The 17,758-nt window shown below is 38.8% G+C and overlaps 1 protein-coding gene across 1 annotated transcript in view; it reads right to left on the reverse strand.

The window, feature by feature from the left end:
- The window catches only part of LOC106699876 (furin-like protease kpc-1), a 205,410-nt gene that overhangs the window by 88,035 nt on the left and 99,617 nt on the right, over positions 1-17,758 (reverse strand). The window contains exons 8-11 of the mRNA XM_023330651.1: positions 8,559-8,596; positions 6,432-6,511; positions 5,090-5,178; positions 1,229-1,401 (exon numbers count right to left, since the gene is read on the reverse strand). Of these exons, the coding sequence (XP_023186419.1) occupies positions 1,229-1,401; positions 5,090-5,178; positions 6,432-6,511; positions 8,559-8,596 (380 nt within the window). The remainder of the gene's footprint in view (positions 1-1,228; positions 1,402-5,089; positions 5,179-6,431; positions 6,512-8,558; positions 8,597-17,758) is intronic.

Here is a 17,758-nt window from a genome sequence, read left to right on the forward strand (position 1 = left end):
AAAGGAATTTGCGCGAGTTCAACGATGATGAACGGTGATAGCAAACCTGGGTTAAATTGTCTCTTTAGTAAAACGGTTGGAATATCAACATAGTGTGGTCAGCATGAGGACACATAGGCAGCCTGAGGTCAGGTGTCCATAACCTTAATCTTAGATTTTTTATACGACTTTACAGTTGGTGTTTAGGTATTGTCAATAATGTCCTCCAATAGCAACATACTTACCTCGTCATACTTTCACATTTAATATCAACTTTAAACATCTCACTCAAAAACACGGTAGATGGCTGCCGAAGCGTCCCCGCCAATGGGCTTAGCAAGTTTTCTGGGGAAACACCCTGAAAACCACATGATACATAACACCAGTCTGCAGTGGCTAATGCTGCGTCAGTAAACACAGTGCATCACAGGTGTTGTGTAAGAGGCTGTGTAGACACAAACAAGTCATTTTTGTTATGGTAAAAAAAAAAAAAAAACATGGCTTCAGCATTCATTGCATCTAAATGGTAAACATGTTGCAGCAGCACAGTCGTCCTCCAGGCTAACGTCCATGTTTCTAAAGAAGGGATTTTCTTCCAAGAAATTACTTCCTGAAACATTTGAAAGCTGAACAGCACTTTGCACTAAATAACAAATTGGAAACAATAAATAGCTTTGTTTCTGAGCTCTCAGGTTTATTAATTCAATAATTCAGCAGCAAAACTAGTCTTTGAATGGAAAATCTTTCTTTTGCCAACGACTGGTTTTCAATTAAAATGTGATCAAGTACACTCAATTAATAACAGGCCTTGCATTTAACTCCATTAAAGACTTTAATCGGGTCTCACCGCCAGTTTTCAGCTGAAGCATGTTGGCTTGTTACAGGCAGTCGGCCCTCAGGAAAATATTAACATAAATCTGAACTCTGCTCTTTTTATGCGACATCTGTCTTGACAAGGGGAGAGTTTTTATTTAGCTCAGTTATTTAACTCATTCAGCTTTTCCTTTGGGGAAGAACGAAGAGACGTTTATATATTGATTTAGGTTCTTTTGCTTGTTTTGTGATTTCTTACTAAAAAGTGGCAAAGTGGTTTTAATTTCCCTAAAATGTATCACTTGCTTTAAGAGAGATGTGTAAAGTTGTAACAGATAAAGCAAAGAGAGGCAGTGAAATGTAATCGCTCCTTGTTTTCTGGGCTTTCGGTGTAACAGGCAATAAGAGGAGGAAGCTTGGGAAACGAAAGCCTCGCCTTCTGAGTTCCTAGCCGGAGGGCTCGCTCCGTCAGGCGGTGTGGCCCGTCCATCTCGGCCCCGGTGTCCCGCGGGCCCCAGCTGCAGACGTAGATGTCGATGAAGTGCATGTTGTAGGTCAGAGCCGAGGCCTCCATGGCGTCCGTGACGACACCGTCCAGCAGACGGATACCTGGACCAATCAGAAGCAGTCGCACAGATCAGGATTTTGATGGAATTTTAAAAAAATGTCAAACTTCCCGTTGTTTCAGTACAAGAATCCCCATTGTTGACGACCACAAAATTATTAGCTGCAGCATTATTACGAACCCTCGGGAGGCAGAGCAACAATCCACTGTTGTAATCTGAAATAAGTGGATGACAACACCGTTCCAGGCACCTGTGCAAAATGTTCCTTGCGATCTAATTAAACCTGAATAAAAGAGTTGATGCGCGATTCATATTCATGTGTTTTGAAAAGACTGAGTCAGGGTACAAATAATGAAGCAGATGAAATGTTATGATGTTTCTTAATAATGCCTTTTTCATGGATCTCTGCGAGCTGATTTCAGCGGTTTACTTTAGAACCTACAATAATAAAATCAAGTCAGATGTGCATTATTTAGCAAAAGTTTGGCTTCTTTCGCCGTATTTAAACAGCAAGATGTTCCCTCATAAACTGTGGCTGGCACAGCGTCCGTCCAATTAGAGGCTGGAGATGGAACCGAGAGCCGCCGCCTTCGGATGGACGTGCAGAAAGCCCAGGCGCTAAAGGGGAGAACACTTTTGAATTATAAAGGCAGTCGGTGCCATTTTTGCCTGCAACACCGCAAACTGCCAAGTTCACTTCTGTATTGACCCTTCGCATGTGTCATTACGCTCTTCGGAGAGCGGCCCACTCCACCGCGACGGACTCCAAAACAACCGCTGCTGGTCAAGCAGAGAGTTGGTAGCCTCATATCACTTTTATTCCGTTGGTTTATCTGTAAAAAAAAAAGTTGTCAAATCAAAATATTTGTTTTCCAAAACAAAGATTTTGATGGAAGAATGCGTTGAGATTTGAGAAAGCCAAACACAAACATCTGAGCCAAAGTAAGGTTATTATAACTGAAACTAATGGAAATATACCTGAAAATGATAAAAACAGATTTGTTAACTACAATAAGTAAGTAGAATTAACTGGAACTACATCATGGGCTTATGAAACAAACTAAAACATTTTGAAATTATGGATATAATATCCTTTTGTGTTTATGAATCTATTTATTAGCTTTTTGAACTGATGTGAAATAGATTTTTTTTCTTCCCAAACACAATGAGTTTACATCAGCTTTCGGCGCATTACACCTCTCTATTCTCCTCACACTAGTCTGCAAGATGGCAGCTGGAATAAAACACCAGTCACTTAGTTGTTCAACAATAATTGAACATATTTTTTTGAAAATTGTATCTTCTATTATGTATTATGTTGTGTAATGTACACATAATCACAACCTTTTTGAATTTTGTACCTAAAAATTATCAACAGTATAAAAAAAACTAAAACTATTACTATAACTAATTCAAACTAAACTAAAGCTAAACAATATTGAACTAATAAAAACTAGCAAATACACTCTAAAAGCTAAGTAAAACTGAATTAGACAAACAAAAAGTCACATCTAAACTATACAGTCACAAAACTATTACAACCCTGAGCCAAAGACAAAAAGACGTGTGTGGCAGAAACAACACTGTTTGTCCTCAAAGACACACCGTACTCAGTAAAACAACTGAAATCCTTTCCTTCGTAGGTTTGTACAATATAATTCTAAGCAGTTTAACAAAGAGTGACAAACTTTGCTGGATGTCAGACAACATGGCCCCCGCTCTCAGCAGTGCCTCTTCCATGCGGGTCTTAGCCCTTCATCTCCTCAGCGCCAGACTCTGTTTATGACCCGACAAGGCAAAACGAACACTAACTGTGGAAACATATTCCTGGTCTCGCCTCATGAAGGGTTTCCCAGTTTTTTTTTCTGAGTTCTGCAAAATGCTTTCTGGGACAAATGATTGAAGCGCACAGACAAAAGACCCCAAGCTCAGAGTTCAAATGTCAGAGTTCAGCTGAAGGATGCATCTTGTTTTCTATTTTCATGCTCTTAGACTGACGGTGCTAAATTTGATTAGAGGTGTGAGAGACGAGGGCGTACCTGGAAACAGGATGCATCGGTAAACTGAAGACTTATTGTCTATCAAATGGATATACTGTACATCAGACATACAAATATAGATCACATGCATCTCAGGAGAAACTACAGATATTAAAAACTATAAACGTTTAAAAAAATCTTTCCGACAAGCAAGAACTTTGTTTTTGTGGGAAAAGAAATAGGCATGGGTCAAATGATAATAAAACAGAGTGAAGGGAATATCTGTTTTGAGAAAATAATTTAAAAGTTTTATTTACACTTTATTTTTAAAAATGACAAGTTGAAAGTGATTTATGATTTTCTCCTGCTCTGGCTGAGTGGTTCAATATTGAATAAAATAAATGTGTGGTTATTAAAGAGCATTTTTTCAAAAAATGTATTGTTATTATTTTTTTTGCTTAAGATTCACACCCCCCAAAAAACATTAAACTTTTGTGATAAATAGGATAGATATATTTTCTTCTGCAGGGTGTTGATATATGTATATGTAGAAAATTATGTTTGAGGAAAGGCCCATTTTCAAACTAATGACAAAATAAAGAAAAAAATGTAAATAAAACAAATAAAAATAAATTTTTTCTGACAGCCTGAAGTTAAAACAGTACAATCTTCTCTTGTTTTAGCATAGTTAGAATTACCAAAATTACTTCTATTTGATAAACGCCAGAAGACTTAGAAAAAGCATCTGTTAGAAAATGTTTTGTAACTTTTATGACCCTGTTATCTATTTTAAAAAGACAGCAATCCCTCATACTGACCAGCTGTAAAAAAAAACTAATTTTAGGAAAGTTAAAAAATCTCTAAAAAAAAAACAAAACCCCAAAAAAACATCGTCACTGAGTTTTATGACATTTAACAAATAGAAATAATTTTGGTCATTCTCACTAACCTACAACAATAAAAGTTTGGTCTCATTAAAGTTCAGATAGTGAGAAAAAAAATGCTTGTGTGTCTTTTTTTTTATTCAGTGTGTTTAAATATCTGGTTTCAAATGTGTTTTATATTTCTTTTGTCATTAGTTTGCATTGCAAAAACACAAAATCTTACCAAGTATTTTTTGTCTAGTTTCGAGTGCAAATGTCTTAGCAAACTTAAAATAAGACAAAACCAACTTACAAGTAACTTTTCAGCGAGTTATAGAATTTTTTAAGTAAATAATTCCTCAATATTGATGAAAAAGTTCTAGTTCCATTGGCAGACTTTTTAAATGTATAAGAAGACATTTTTCCCAATTTGTCTGCCAATAGAACCAATATTTTTTCATCAATATTAAGGAATTAATTACTTAAAGCAAGCCTCTATAGCTTGCTGAAAAGTTACTTTTAAGGGAGTTTTGCTTTATATCAATGTAACAAGATACTTACACTAGAAACCAGGAAGATTTTGTGTTTTTGCAGTGAGAAAAATGTGTTTCTGGTACTTTTAGTGTCAATGTTGTGGAAATTCAATGCAATTATTTCATGGAAAACTGTTAAAACACTAGCAGAGCCAAAGCGATACAGGTATATTATATGTCTAAATATTCTTTCGCTGCATTGCCAAGTCATACCAGCAATAATAACAGAGCGACTCCGGAACATAACAAGTATTTCTGAGAAAGACTCAGCTCCCATGTTGCATTCTTGGCTGGTGCGCTGCACCCACAGTCAAACTGCCTCCCATTGTCTCCTAAAGCTGGACCGCTTTCCTCACCTCCTATCCTGGCATTGAAGGCGATGCCCACACCGCAGTAGGAGTTGTTGGCCTCCATAGCAACTTCGCCGGCACAGCGCGTGCCGTGACTGAAACAGAGCGGGAATGAGATGTTAGCCACACACCGAGACTAAATAGGCAGAGATGAGACTCTTCTTCTTTATTGGATGTTCTGATCTGAGCACGCATGGTAACCGTGCCAGGACAAATGATTACGCACGGGTACATGTTGATTGGTTCAGATCAAAAGAGGAGACGAGGATACTGGGAATTTCTTCTTGATCAGAGAAAGAGAAAAAAAAAAAAAAAAGATTTCTGCTGGTCTTAAATTACAAGTGATGTTTCATAAATTGATCAAATGTGTTAAATAGATACAGTGCCTCGCACCTTGAGCCACTCTCACTTTTTATTGTATTCTTGCTACAATATTCTTCGTATATTTGAGGGGATTTTATGTGATAGACCAATACAAAGAACCGAGTACGTTAGCAGCCACCCCGCTGCTGCCAACTCAGCAACTTTGTCAATATTTTTAACGACTTTCCAGAGAGAAAAATAAAAAATAAAAAAATAGCATCAACCAAAATCAGAATCGGCAGATCAGGGTTTTTAAATATCGGCGATCGTCCAGAAAACTGCAATCGGTGCAACCCTATCGTAGACGTATCCAACCAGAGCTATAGTGGGATGGCTTAGATCAAAGTATGTTCTGTTGAAAGTATGTCCCAGTCAAAGTCCAGACCTAAATCTAACCGAGAATGTGGCAAAACTTTAGAATTTCAATTGACAGATGTGAAAAAACTAGACATAACCGTTGGCTGCAAAAGGCTGTTTCAACATCTGGTGATTCATGGGGAAATTAGTAAACCGTGTAAAACCGCGCATTTTTTTTTCTGCCACTCGTCAAGTTCAGACTTAGCCACATAAAATACATTGAGGCACAGCAAGGCTCTGCAGATACATGTCGTCACCTTCCAAAAACATTGGTCCAAGTCATTATTTTGGCCAAAAGCAACTTTGTCAAAAGAAAGCAAAACAAAAAATATCTCCATCTCTTTATTTCAAAAAGATGTTTTAGTCAAAACAAAAATTGGAAAAAAAAAAAAAAAAAAAGACCAGCCATTATTTTAGGAAGGCGACGACTTTAAACTTGAGAGCCTCAAACAATCATTTGTAAAAGTCTTCCTCTTGTCACGTTATCTGGTTTCGCTGCTTATTTGAACCCCAACGTAGGCACTTTGTACTTTTTGCTTTTAAGACGGCTACAGCTGACTTTGAGTCCAAAATAACAATAATAATAATAATAATAATAATAGAGCAACATAAGAACAACAATCACTACCTGTTCTCCTCATCTCTGACAGGCATGGGATCATGAGACAGACCGTGCGAGGCCCGCAGGTCAAAGCTGGCGAGGGCCTCCTGCGGAAGCCGGAGAGAAAACAAATGAAGCGCGGTGCGGGACCGAACAGCTCTCGACACGAAACATCAGAATGACATGACAGGAAATGAAGGAATCCCTCAGAAAAAAAGAAACTCTGAATACTAGCACTTGTGTTAGTCTGTCAACATATTTCCTTTGACTGACGGCAGTCGCTGTCACTGCCGGTGCAGTTTATATGCGATCTGCCTTAAAAAAGAGAGCATAGCCGAGGATCTGCGTATATTCTCAACGGGAGGACGAGGAGGAACGTCCTGGCAGCTCCCTCAACAAGAGCAATTATGCATCTCTCTTGTTGCAACCAGGCTTATCCATGCCAGACAATCTGCTCTGACAAACTACAAGTTGGCCTGCACGCTTCCAACTGCCTGCGAGATTATAAGACAAGGCAGCAGCAAGCGGCTGCAGCAAGCGACACACGCGCTCTACGGCAAGCCAGAAGAACATCGGGCTAACGGCTTCACGTCTCTCTGGGAGACGGGGATTGTTTTAATGTCTGGGTCAAAGTTCTGCAGCCTTTTCAATGCAGGCAGGCGTGTTGTTGCTCTCAGTCTGGTGAAATAAAAACATGTTTTGAGTTTACAGGATCTTTAAAAAAAATTAAAAATGAAGAAAAAAAAAAAGACAACTTGCATGTTTTGATAAACATCTACAGCAGGAAATTTGTTGTTGTTTTTAAAGAACTACAGTTTTATTATTTTAAAATAAACTCACGCATAAAACTTTTGCAAGTAGTGGAAGGTTTCATTTTATATTATGGGATATTGACAGTGGAAAATTGTTACTTTCCTTAAATAATGGCCTTAGTCTTTTTTCTTTATTTTTTGCCAAAAATGATTTTGGCAACAAAAATAAATAAATCGCTTTTTTTGTGACTTTAAATAAGGTTTAAAAAAAAATCACCATCTCTTTCATTCCAAAAGATATTTCAGCAAAACAAAAAAAACAATGACTTAGACCATTGTTTTTAGGAAGGTGATACAATATAAAGAAGCATATAGTTTCCCATAATGGCAAGAAAATTAAGTGTACTGTACAAACTGTCTAAAATTATTCCACGAAAAGACTGAAAAAATAGCTAAAAGCTGCATTTGTATCTATATTTAGAAGCATTACTTGATTATTCTTATTCATTTTTAGCCAAAGTCATCACACTGAAAAAGGAGAATAGAGCTCCAATATGTATATATATATATATATATCTATATATATACAGACCAAAAGTTGTACACACTTTCTCATTGAATTCAATGAAAAAGTGTGTCCAAACTTTTGGTCTGTACTGTATATACAGTATATAGAGAGAGTTAATCTTTTACATGTAATTAAATCAAGTTTGCCAAACTTAATTTGTTGACTTTGTCTAACATGCCAGGTTAATAATATTTACTCACCTTACTCTACAACTGACAGCTAAACAAATCCTCAGCATGATGCTTCCACTACTGTGCCAGACAGCTAGTACAGCTTTACCTTGACTCTATTCGGCCATTGTCTTGTTTCACGATAAAACATTCAAATCCTTGTTAGTTTTCAACTTTTTCCCCCCCTTTTCTTAGCTCTTCTTTGTGCTTTTTAACATCCATTCCTTTGATCCGAGGTGAAAATTTGTGTCAGGTGGTTTGAGGCTTTGAGACAGTCTGATGTTCCAACGAGACAGTGGACTTTACACATTAACACTGGCTTTAAAATGGATAAAGTAGTCTAAAATTAAGCTTCTGGAATGGCCTCGACCTCTACTCTATTTAAAATGAACACACTTTGCTGAGCGGCCAGGTCAGTGCCAGGAAACCAACTCATTTAAACTCATTTGTGATAAAAAATGAAAGGTCAAATATCCAGACAGAATTATGCCAGGGCTATATACGCTCGAGGCCACAAAACGAGTTTTCCTCTTGAAAAAAATGACTTTCATTCAAGCATCAGTGGAGGGTGCATGCACCCGTATTGTGTTGTTTTCCAGTCATCTGATTTGTTTGTTGTGTGATTACTTTTCATTTACATGGAACTGATGTTTGGTTTACTCACAAAGTTTTTCCTCAGGTCCTTGTTTGTGTGATCCACACCTAAAAAGATCAAGAAAACAATATATTAGAAACATTTTTGTAAGGCCGGATTAACTTCTCAATAACTTTCTGCCTTGTCGTGTCCCAGTAGATGATGACATTCCTGGCATTTTTAAAACGACGCCGACGCATCAGCGAGACAAAATCACTAACGCGTCTGAAAACATGTGCGCCGTCTCTTTAAATATTTCAATTCAGTAAAACCTTCGGTTACACCCATAAATATAGATTTAGGCTTACTTTGTTGTCATTTCACAAAGACATGACAGTGAATTTAGCAACAAAATGTTGTTGCTTTGCTGCCGGAGTACACAGAAAGAATACTGAAAAACTATAAGCGTGACTAAAAATACTTATAGATGCATAAATGTGTTAGTGGTGCAGGTAGGAAAAAAAATAAGCAGGAAAAAAAACTATATATCTCAGTATGAAAAGAAACTTGAAAAAGTTTTTCAAATGACAAATAAGCAGGATGAATACTACTGTCCATAAAGAATAGGATGAGAAAGTGGAAGTGATTCTTTTTATGTTCAGTGAATCAACTAATATGTTATTTCTTTGTGTTGGTCAGCAGGATCGACGGCACGGAGTAACAATCCTGTGAGAAAAAACAAAACTTTTCTCTTTTTTTTCTGTCCCAAACGTCCACGGCGCAACAATCTGGTCAAGAATTAAAGCGAAGCTTAAAGGAAAGCAGGATGACACCGTTTGGCGTCAGCTCATTCATTCTGCTTGTGCAGCCTCTTCCTCTGTGTGGAGGAATCAAAATCCACTGAAAGCTGGAGATCATGTTTATGAGATCCATGCCTAATTTTTTTCCTGTTTTGTTCGTTCGGTAATGCCTAAGTGCACTTGTCATGTTATTGCGTTTCCACGGAGCCATGAGAGAAGTAGTGCTGTTTCGAGCCATTTGAGCCTACTATGTGGTAGACAGGTTATTAAAATTTTGAATTTTGAGTGCCCCGCTAATTGGTGCAATTAATTTGCCAAAGTGTACAGCTTTTTTTTTTCTCTCTTTTTTTCCCCCTCTGAAATAAGAGTTTTGTCAAGATTCATGTCACACTCCGCACACGACCGTTAGATGAGTGAAACGAACAAAAGGCTTCAAACGATCCAAATTCAAGCCATTCATTTTCAATTTCTCATTCTTTCTTCTGGCACCTTTCTCACATCTTTTCATCCTTCCTTTCTTTCCACATCACATCTTTTCATCCTTCCTTTCTTTCCACATCAGTTGCCTTTCTCCGGCCCCCCTCCCCAGGCCCAGCCCTCCCCTCCCTCCCCACCTCCATCTCTGCTGCAGCGGGGCTCCTGTGGTCTCAGCGAGAGACAAACGAATGAGGACCCCAGGAGGGCCGCGCCTGCTCTGCTGCACATCACTCACTCTCTCTGTGTCTCTCAATCACACACACACACACACACTCATAGGACCGACCCGCCTTTGTCCCGTACAGGCACTGCCTCTGGTTGCCATGGTAACCCGGGGAAGGTTTCGCTGTCACGGCCTGATTGCGTTGGAGCTCAGGCAGGATGGAGCATGGGGTGGGCGCAGCCCTCGTTGGAGCCCGCTACGCCGCGCCGGGTTCATCAGTTACTCTGCAGACACGAGCTCTGACAATTTGATTCTTTTTTTCTTCGTCTACATCTTCCCTACAAAAGATTTTGCCTCAAATACTCTTTGTACCGTGAGTTAGCCGTGTCTGAAGTTCCTAATTTGCTTTTTTATTTGCATTTTAAAGAGAGTTTGTGGTTATTTCTTTAAAAAAGTAGAAGTTTCCATAGAATTAAAAGAGGCAGTATTGTGTAAAATCAACTTTTTTCAGCTTTACGTCATGTAATAATGTTATCCCCTCAGCAAAAACATACTTTCTGATTCTTTCAGGCATGTTTGAGGAATGCTTTGATTTCCCGTGGCAACCATTGAGTTGTGTGAAATACCTGGGTGGACCTAGCTCCGCCTTCGAGGACGAAGCTCCTCCTTGGAGCTGCAGTGTCAAAGCTTCCACCTCACAGCCCACTCAGCTCCTTCAGACTAGCCAGCAGCAATTAGTAAATTGGTGGAGCTGTGCATCTGCTGATCTCATTATAGAAGCTACTTCTCAGTGAAAACGTTGTTAAAGATGGAGTTTCAGAGAGAGCAGGAGTTTTTAAAGAGAGAGAGAGGCCCAATTTTAAGGTATTAAACTAGGAAGCAAAACTCATCTTTCAGTTTTTGTTTTGGCCATAAGGTTATTAAGGGAGGCAGAGAGAAATATAGGATTTGGGGACACAATCTCTGCCAATTATGGTCAATGAAATAGTAGAATAATCAGCTTCACCCTGATGTAAAGACAGTAACTTGTTGCCACGTTTATGCAAAATAACAACTGTCTGAAAATAAAAAAGCAGAAGTGAAAATCTTTCCAACTACACAAAATCCCAAAACAGAAGGAAAAATTGTCCAAAAAACCCCCCAAAAACAACAAAAGTTTACAAACAGAACCAATCAGAACTTTCGTAACAAAGTCCAACATGCTGCCTCCGGGAGCGGCACAGCTCCAGAACGTTGCCTGTATGATTAGATCGATTTGAGTTGAAACTGGACTGAATTTAATTTCATGCAGATCTTTTTTGTTTTTTTTACTGTCTACAGACGGCATCATATAAACAAGCTGAATTGTAATGGAGTTCATCTTTACTTTAGAGGACGTTTTCCTCTAAAGAAGCGAACCATTTGAGTTCTCACGGCAGAGATGAGAGACATCACTGGATGCGCATTAATCTGCCTTCTACCACATATGGTAAAAAATAAAATAAAATTTTGCACATCTATGTTTAAAACATGACTTTTGAAAGTGTTTTGGGGGAATTTAGCTGAGCTGGAAAAGAGCAAGCGAAGTCACTGAAGCAGAAGATAAAAGAAGAAAAGGAAAAAACGCACTTCAACCCCGACAGAGTGCTGATAATGTATTACTGCTGACAAAAGGTAGATATATTAATAGAAGTATTATGTAGACATCTCTTTTTAAAAGGTCTGAACTAAAAAAGGTAGTAAAATAACCCAAAACTTTAGAGTATCTTTTGGGTTCAACGCTCACAGTTCAGGTTTGTTACTGGTCAGATCTCAAAAGTCCAAACAGCTGGTTTGGACCATTAAATTAGCTGTCAGGATTATTTTTTCTTAACTCATGTCAAACACGACACACTTGCAACTAATGCAACTTCAAAATTGCTCAATAAGCACCTTAGACGGAAACCAACACTTCAGTCTCTACGAATCCTAAAGTTTTCCAAAAAAAAAAAAATGTTGGTAACAGTGAGTCTGAAATATTTTATTAAATTTCTCTGTGGCCATTTTTCTCAGCATCTCTCAGAAACATGTGACTCTAGGTGAAACTTGAACTTCCTGTTTTTGTGCTGGCGTGCAAGTTTGAAGATATTTTAGAGCACTTGCTTCCTATGAGAATACGCATTGGTATTCATGCATTTTTCACCTGGCAAATAATATTTCTCACCGTGAAAGATTGCCACACTAAACGGACACTTGATATATTTTTGAATTCAGGTTTTGTGGAAAAGGTTCTGCATGTTTGTCGACTTCATTTTGGATAAACTGAGATCAGTTTTCCCATGCTGTATGCCACCTCAGTCTTAATTGAAGTCTTAATAACTTTCCATGCGGGACACAGTACTTCAATAAAAAATAAATAAATAAAAAATAAATGTAAAAAACAATCAGAATTGTCCCTTAAACTTTATTTTTAAGTAGTTCATCTTTACGCCACGTGAGACGTTTTCCTCCAAAGAAGAGAACCATCTGAGTTTGTGACAATTCAGTATTAACCAGCATTTTCATGTTATTCAATAGTTTCAGTTGATTTTTGCATAGAATGTAAATATTTTGATGTCATTTATTTGCGAGTGGAATAAATGATCCCCATGAACAATTCTCTTGATGTATTAACTTATCAATAATCCATCCAATAAAAAAAAAACTGCTATATTTACCTATTGGAAATATAAATAACTCTTTTAATGTTGAATTTCTGAACGTGTCAAAGGGCTTTTTTGTCTTTGCAAAGACTGTGTATCTTTGTCTTGATTTTGTCCATTATATATTGCACTAAATCTGGTTTCGAGTGTTTTATTCTCTTCACTCTGAGATGGAGAATGTTTGATTATATTGGTTAAAAAAAAATTTCCTAAATCAACATTTAATAGTAAAGATTCAAACTTAAGCTATACATTAAATGTTAAAGAATGGAGCAGGAAGTGCTTTTACTTTCAGCCAGAAGTTGCGCTTATTTTGTTCTAAAATGATCCAAAGTCACTTAATGCAGCACTTATTTGGAGATGCATCCTTGTGGTCATTATTGTGAAGCTGCTGCTAACATTTAACAGATTGCTACAAGCCATTAACATCCCATAATAATCCACCAACGTTACTGTCTAATAGCCAAACGAATCATTTCCCAGTAAAACATGAGCAGCAGCTGCAGTCTGTAGCTCTTATTGGATTCCCTTCACTTTTACTTAGATGAGATCAAAACTGATACAAAGACTCAAGTCCAAGTCTCAAGGAAGTAGTGCACAAGTCTGAGTCAAGTCTGAAGTTTTAATTTATTTATTTTACTTAAGTGCTGTCTTGTTTTAGATGAGTTAGAGTGATCAAAATTATTTCGATTTACTAAACGTCACTACGATGAGAGACAAAAATTATTCATTAACATCTTAAAAATCTGACGTTCTCATTCTTTTTCTTAGCATATTCGGTAGCGTTACCTTTGAACTGGGTAACATTTTGGGTTTTCTTCCACAAGTTTCTCCCGATATTTTTGTTGGAGTTCAATACTTTTGAACTCCAACAATTAAGGAGTTAAAACCTGGTGTAACCGAGTCAGGTTTTTAACTAACATAAAACAAGAGAGGTTTGCTTTCATTTACCTTCAGACAGCAAGAGGGAAAAAATGGTATATGTGTGTTTTCATTTAGAGTATGTAATTCGGCCTTTCACAATACATTTTACTGGACGATAAATTGTCCCAAGAGTTACTGTGATAACCAGTAATATTGTTTTGAGACCATTTTCCAGTGGTATAATAGTAACGGCATCAATAAACTTTAATCTCTAAGAACATTTAACACTGGCGATATTTTTAAATGTCCAAAATAGACAAACAAAACAACCCAAACAATAAATAAAAAGGATACAGATATCTCTGTAAACAAAATGGTCCTTCACATAAAGGGCTAGCTTAGACCAATGAGCCACACTTAATGCTTTTGTCAGACTAACTGGGTTTAAGTTACAAATCTGCACAAAACTCTGTCTATAAAATGCTAACGGTCAAGAAAACAACATTTTCCATCAAATAAGAAACGCAATTAAAGTCACAAGTGAATAGGTTCTTTCACAATATGCCATTACATCATCTTCCGACTGCTTCCTGTCTGCTTCTTCGTGGTTTGCGCCACTGGCAAAAAAAAAGTGTTTTCTGCAGTTTTGGAAGATAAACCAATATTGATATACAGTCAAAAAACAACAACAACAAAAAAAAACCTTTTGATTGAAAAATGAGAGTTTTGTTTTCCAAACTGAGTGTTCCCATTCAGCAAATTTATTCTGGAAATGCCAAATTACATAACTATATGGTCAATGGAAGCACGGCTACAGCATTTGGTAGAAAACAATAAAAAACTGTAAAAAAAAAAAAACAATCGCACAGTGTTTTAATTCACTGTGCGATTAATTGATTCATTGCGACACGCCTATGTGTAAACTGGTCTGGTTTCAATTGTCCATGCATGAATTAAAAATGAACACAGCTCTGTGGAATAGAGGAGGCGGGGCGGAGGTAAACCTGGACCAGCAAGTGCAGCATGACTTGGTTCGACACAGGGTCAAAGTAAGTGTCAACACAAAGCGATATTTTCAAGGATGGTTCAAGCGGAGAAAATAAAAGAGAAATCCATTGAGCCAGGTGCATTCACTCAGGTAGCAGCACTCTGTCACATAAACACACTCAGACACAGTCCAAGGTCTTCAGAGTGAGAAAGTAAAAAAAGTGGGGGAAAAAAGCCACATCCCACAGCTAGAAGGAACACTGTAGGCGGTGGAGCCAATGCAAAACCTCCTATGAATACAAATGCTTTGAACCTGGCTGACCCAGCGGAGATTGTGATTGTGCAGGCGTGAGTGTGTGAGGGCACTTGGCTTTTCTGCATGTGTGTGTCTGCGTTCGGCGGCAGCTGCTGCTGCTGCTGCTGCTGCTCTCTATCTCTTTGCTCCGGCAGCGTTCCCGCTGGCCCACGGGGTCAAAAACACACACAAATCAGACATCAAGATGTCGGGGAGCGCAAGGGGGGGAGCAAGGGGGAGCACCGGAGTCGTGCCTAAGCCGATGCGGAGAAAATGAGTCGCCACACCTGATCCTTTACTGTACAATAAAAGAGCAGGAGACAACAGGCTGCCTCAGAGACACGGAGGTGAAGAAGAGAGGTTAAGGAGGAGGACGACGTCGGAGGAGGGAGGATGTAAACCGTGTAACACTGATATCAATATTTCCGTAATGAGGCTGCGCGTAGCTGATAATTTTCATATGGAAGTGTGAAAAAGAAGACGGAGCGCGTGTGTGAGGAGAGAGACGAGAGGGTGTGTGTCACCACCCACCGAGGGTGAGACTTCCTGGCCCTGCACCGCGCTCTCATTAATCAGCTCAGTATTTAAAAAAAGGACTGGACACTCGGCTGTAATTACCTGCCTTTGTCAGGAATAGGCGTGTGTGTGTGTGTGTGGGTGGGTGTGGGTGTGTGTGTGCGTGTGTGTGTGTGTGTGTGTGTGTGTGTGTGTGCGTGTGTGTGTGTGTGGTGCTTTGAAAAGTGAATGGCAAAGAGACAAATCTTGGGGAGAGGAAGAGTTCGATGACAGATACAAGATAAGGGGCGTAGATGATGGAAAAGCCCTGAGCTGGATGGTGTGTTAAAAAAAAGAAGAAGAAGGAGGAGGAGGAGGAGGAGGAAGAGGATATAAAGAGGAAGAGAAGACCAGCTGAGAGACGGGAGGGGAAGGACGGTGAGGACTGCTGGGGAGGAGTGGGAGAAGTGAGAAAATAAAAAGATGGAGATGCAGACACAAACAGAGAGCAGAGGATGTAATGATGCAGGAAAAAGTTGACTTCTAAAGTGGGATATTAGTATTCAAGCAGCAACAGTTGCCCTCCCCTTCCTCCCCACCGTCCTCTCGCCCTGCTGCCCCATCAGCCCCAGCGGTCAGCGCGCGCGTCCTGCGGCGAACTTGAAAAAAAAAACAACAAAAAAAACACAGGGCTTCAACTTGGAGCGTGAAACGTTTGCTTCGACGGGTTCCGAAGGAAAAAGAGAAAAAAAAAGCTTCTTTTTTTTCCCCTGTGTGTGGGCCTCGACTCCCCGCTCTCATTTTAACTGTAATTATTTCTGAAATTCATGAGCGAATTGCACTCGCAAGTTGAAACCTTTTCTGTCAATCAGTGAGTAAACACAAGTTGAAATTTCTTGTTATTTAAAACAAGTGTGAATCAGAAGAACAGCGGCAAACGCCCACATGCAGAAACGGTGGTGCAGGAGAGTTGATGTACAATAAAGATATGAGAAGAAAGAAATGGGTTATGCAAACATCTTATGGGTATTTACATTACTAAAAAAAAAAGAAAAAGAAAGAGACAGAGAGAGAGAGAGAGCTGATGAAAACGCGGTTTCACAGTTCTGGTCTCACTGTCCACTCTAAGTGTCAAGTTTTCAGTTCAGCTATGACTGCCAGAGATGAGGAGGTAGGAGGAGGGAGAAGATTTAGCTGCCAAAGTCCACCTCGCTTTGGACGCTTAAAACGTATTTTTCAGTATTCTAATATGCATATAATGGAATATTTATAAACATTTCCTTTAGCTTAACACCATATTGCACAAGGGAGATATGTAGAGATTCTATACTGCTCTTCATATTTTGAACTTGTCACATTGGAACCCCATGTTCGACGTATTTCATTGGGATTTTATGTGAAACACCAGGAGAAATCATTGTGCAAATGGTAGTTCTGACAGAAGCCTGCCTTTAAAAAGTATTTTAAAAGTTGCAGTGCATTAGCCTAGCTGTTTCCTTCCGACGCAATTCAACTCGATTCTCATCTCCCTTCAGTGCTTTGTCTGGGATTTCTCCCATTGAGCTCAATTTCTCTGGATTTTAACTGGGCCGACAATAACATTGATTTTCTGTTATGTTTTAGAATTGCAATCCATCTATAGATGGTTGTAGTTTGGCGATAGATGTGTTTCCATCACAAATGTGCACAAAACGTTGTCAATATTCCGCTAATGTCGAAAAAACTCAATTTAGCCATTTCTGTGTTTCCCTTAAATAAGAAATGTAATTAACTTCACATGAATATGTTTGTGCATGCAGTAAGTCACTAAGAAAAGTGCCGCGTCTCGATCCTAAAACTACTTCTTGTTTCGTCTTCTTCGTGGTTTGCGCCAGTGGCAACATCCTGTTCTTGATCATGTGACTCGTGTGATGCGAAAAAAGTGTCCCCATTGCAGTTTTGTGAAATCCCATTGAGATGAAGGATATATTTTAACAATTCTAACATATACAAGTTTAACTGACACAAATTCTTCCTCTCTTAAGCATCTTATAATCCCCTTCAGCTTCTCAAGAAATCCTTGGAAATGATGTGGACCGAAAAGGCAAACTCTGCTCCGCCTAACAACCTAGGTGTCGTTTAGGTTGAAGTGAACTATGGGACAGTTGGAATGCACATGTGAACGCCAAGCAGACCAGAGACTGCTTCAAAATCAGGAAGCAGACTATGGCACAGGGAATTATGGGTAAATACAACCAAAACAAATCTGAGTGTCTAGCGATGGCTCAAGAAATGGCTCGTGGTGTTTTACCAATGACCAAAGAGAAATCTTACCACCATCTGACGCCACTCCATGTTTATTACATTTAGTCAAGAATGAAGTTTCGCTTAATGTCTTCTTCAGAGGTTTTCATGTCTTTCTTTCGGTGCTTCTTGGTGCAGCGCCTCCACACGCCAGGAGACGAACAGATTTTTCAGTTGGTTTGGTCTGTTTGACACAGTGTGAAAGCAAACCGAATCAACAGAAACCAAGTTTGAACAGCGTCTATCAGACTATATAAGGTGTGAAA

Source organism: Xiphophorus maculatus, chromosome 3, assembly GCF_002775205.1.
Source record: "Xiphophorus maculatus strain JP 163 A chromosome 3, X_maculatus-5.0-male, whole genome shotgun sequence".
Classification (NCBI taxonomy): Eukaryota; Metazoa; Chordata; class Actinopteri; order Cyprinodontiformes; family Poeciliidae; genus Xiphophorus; species Xiphophorus maculatus.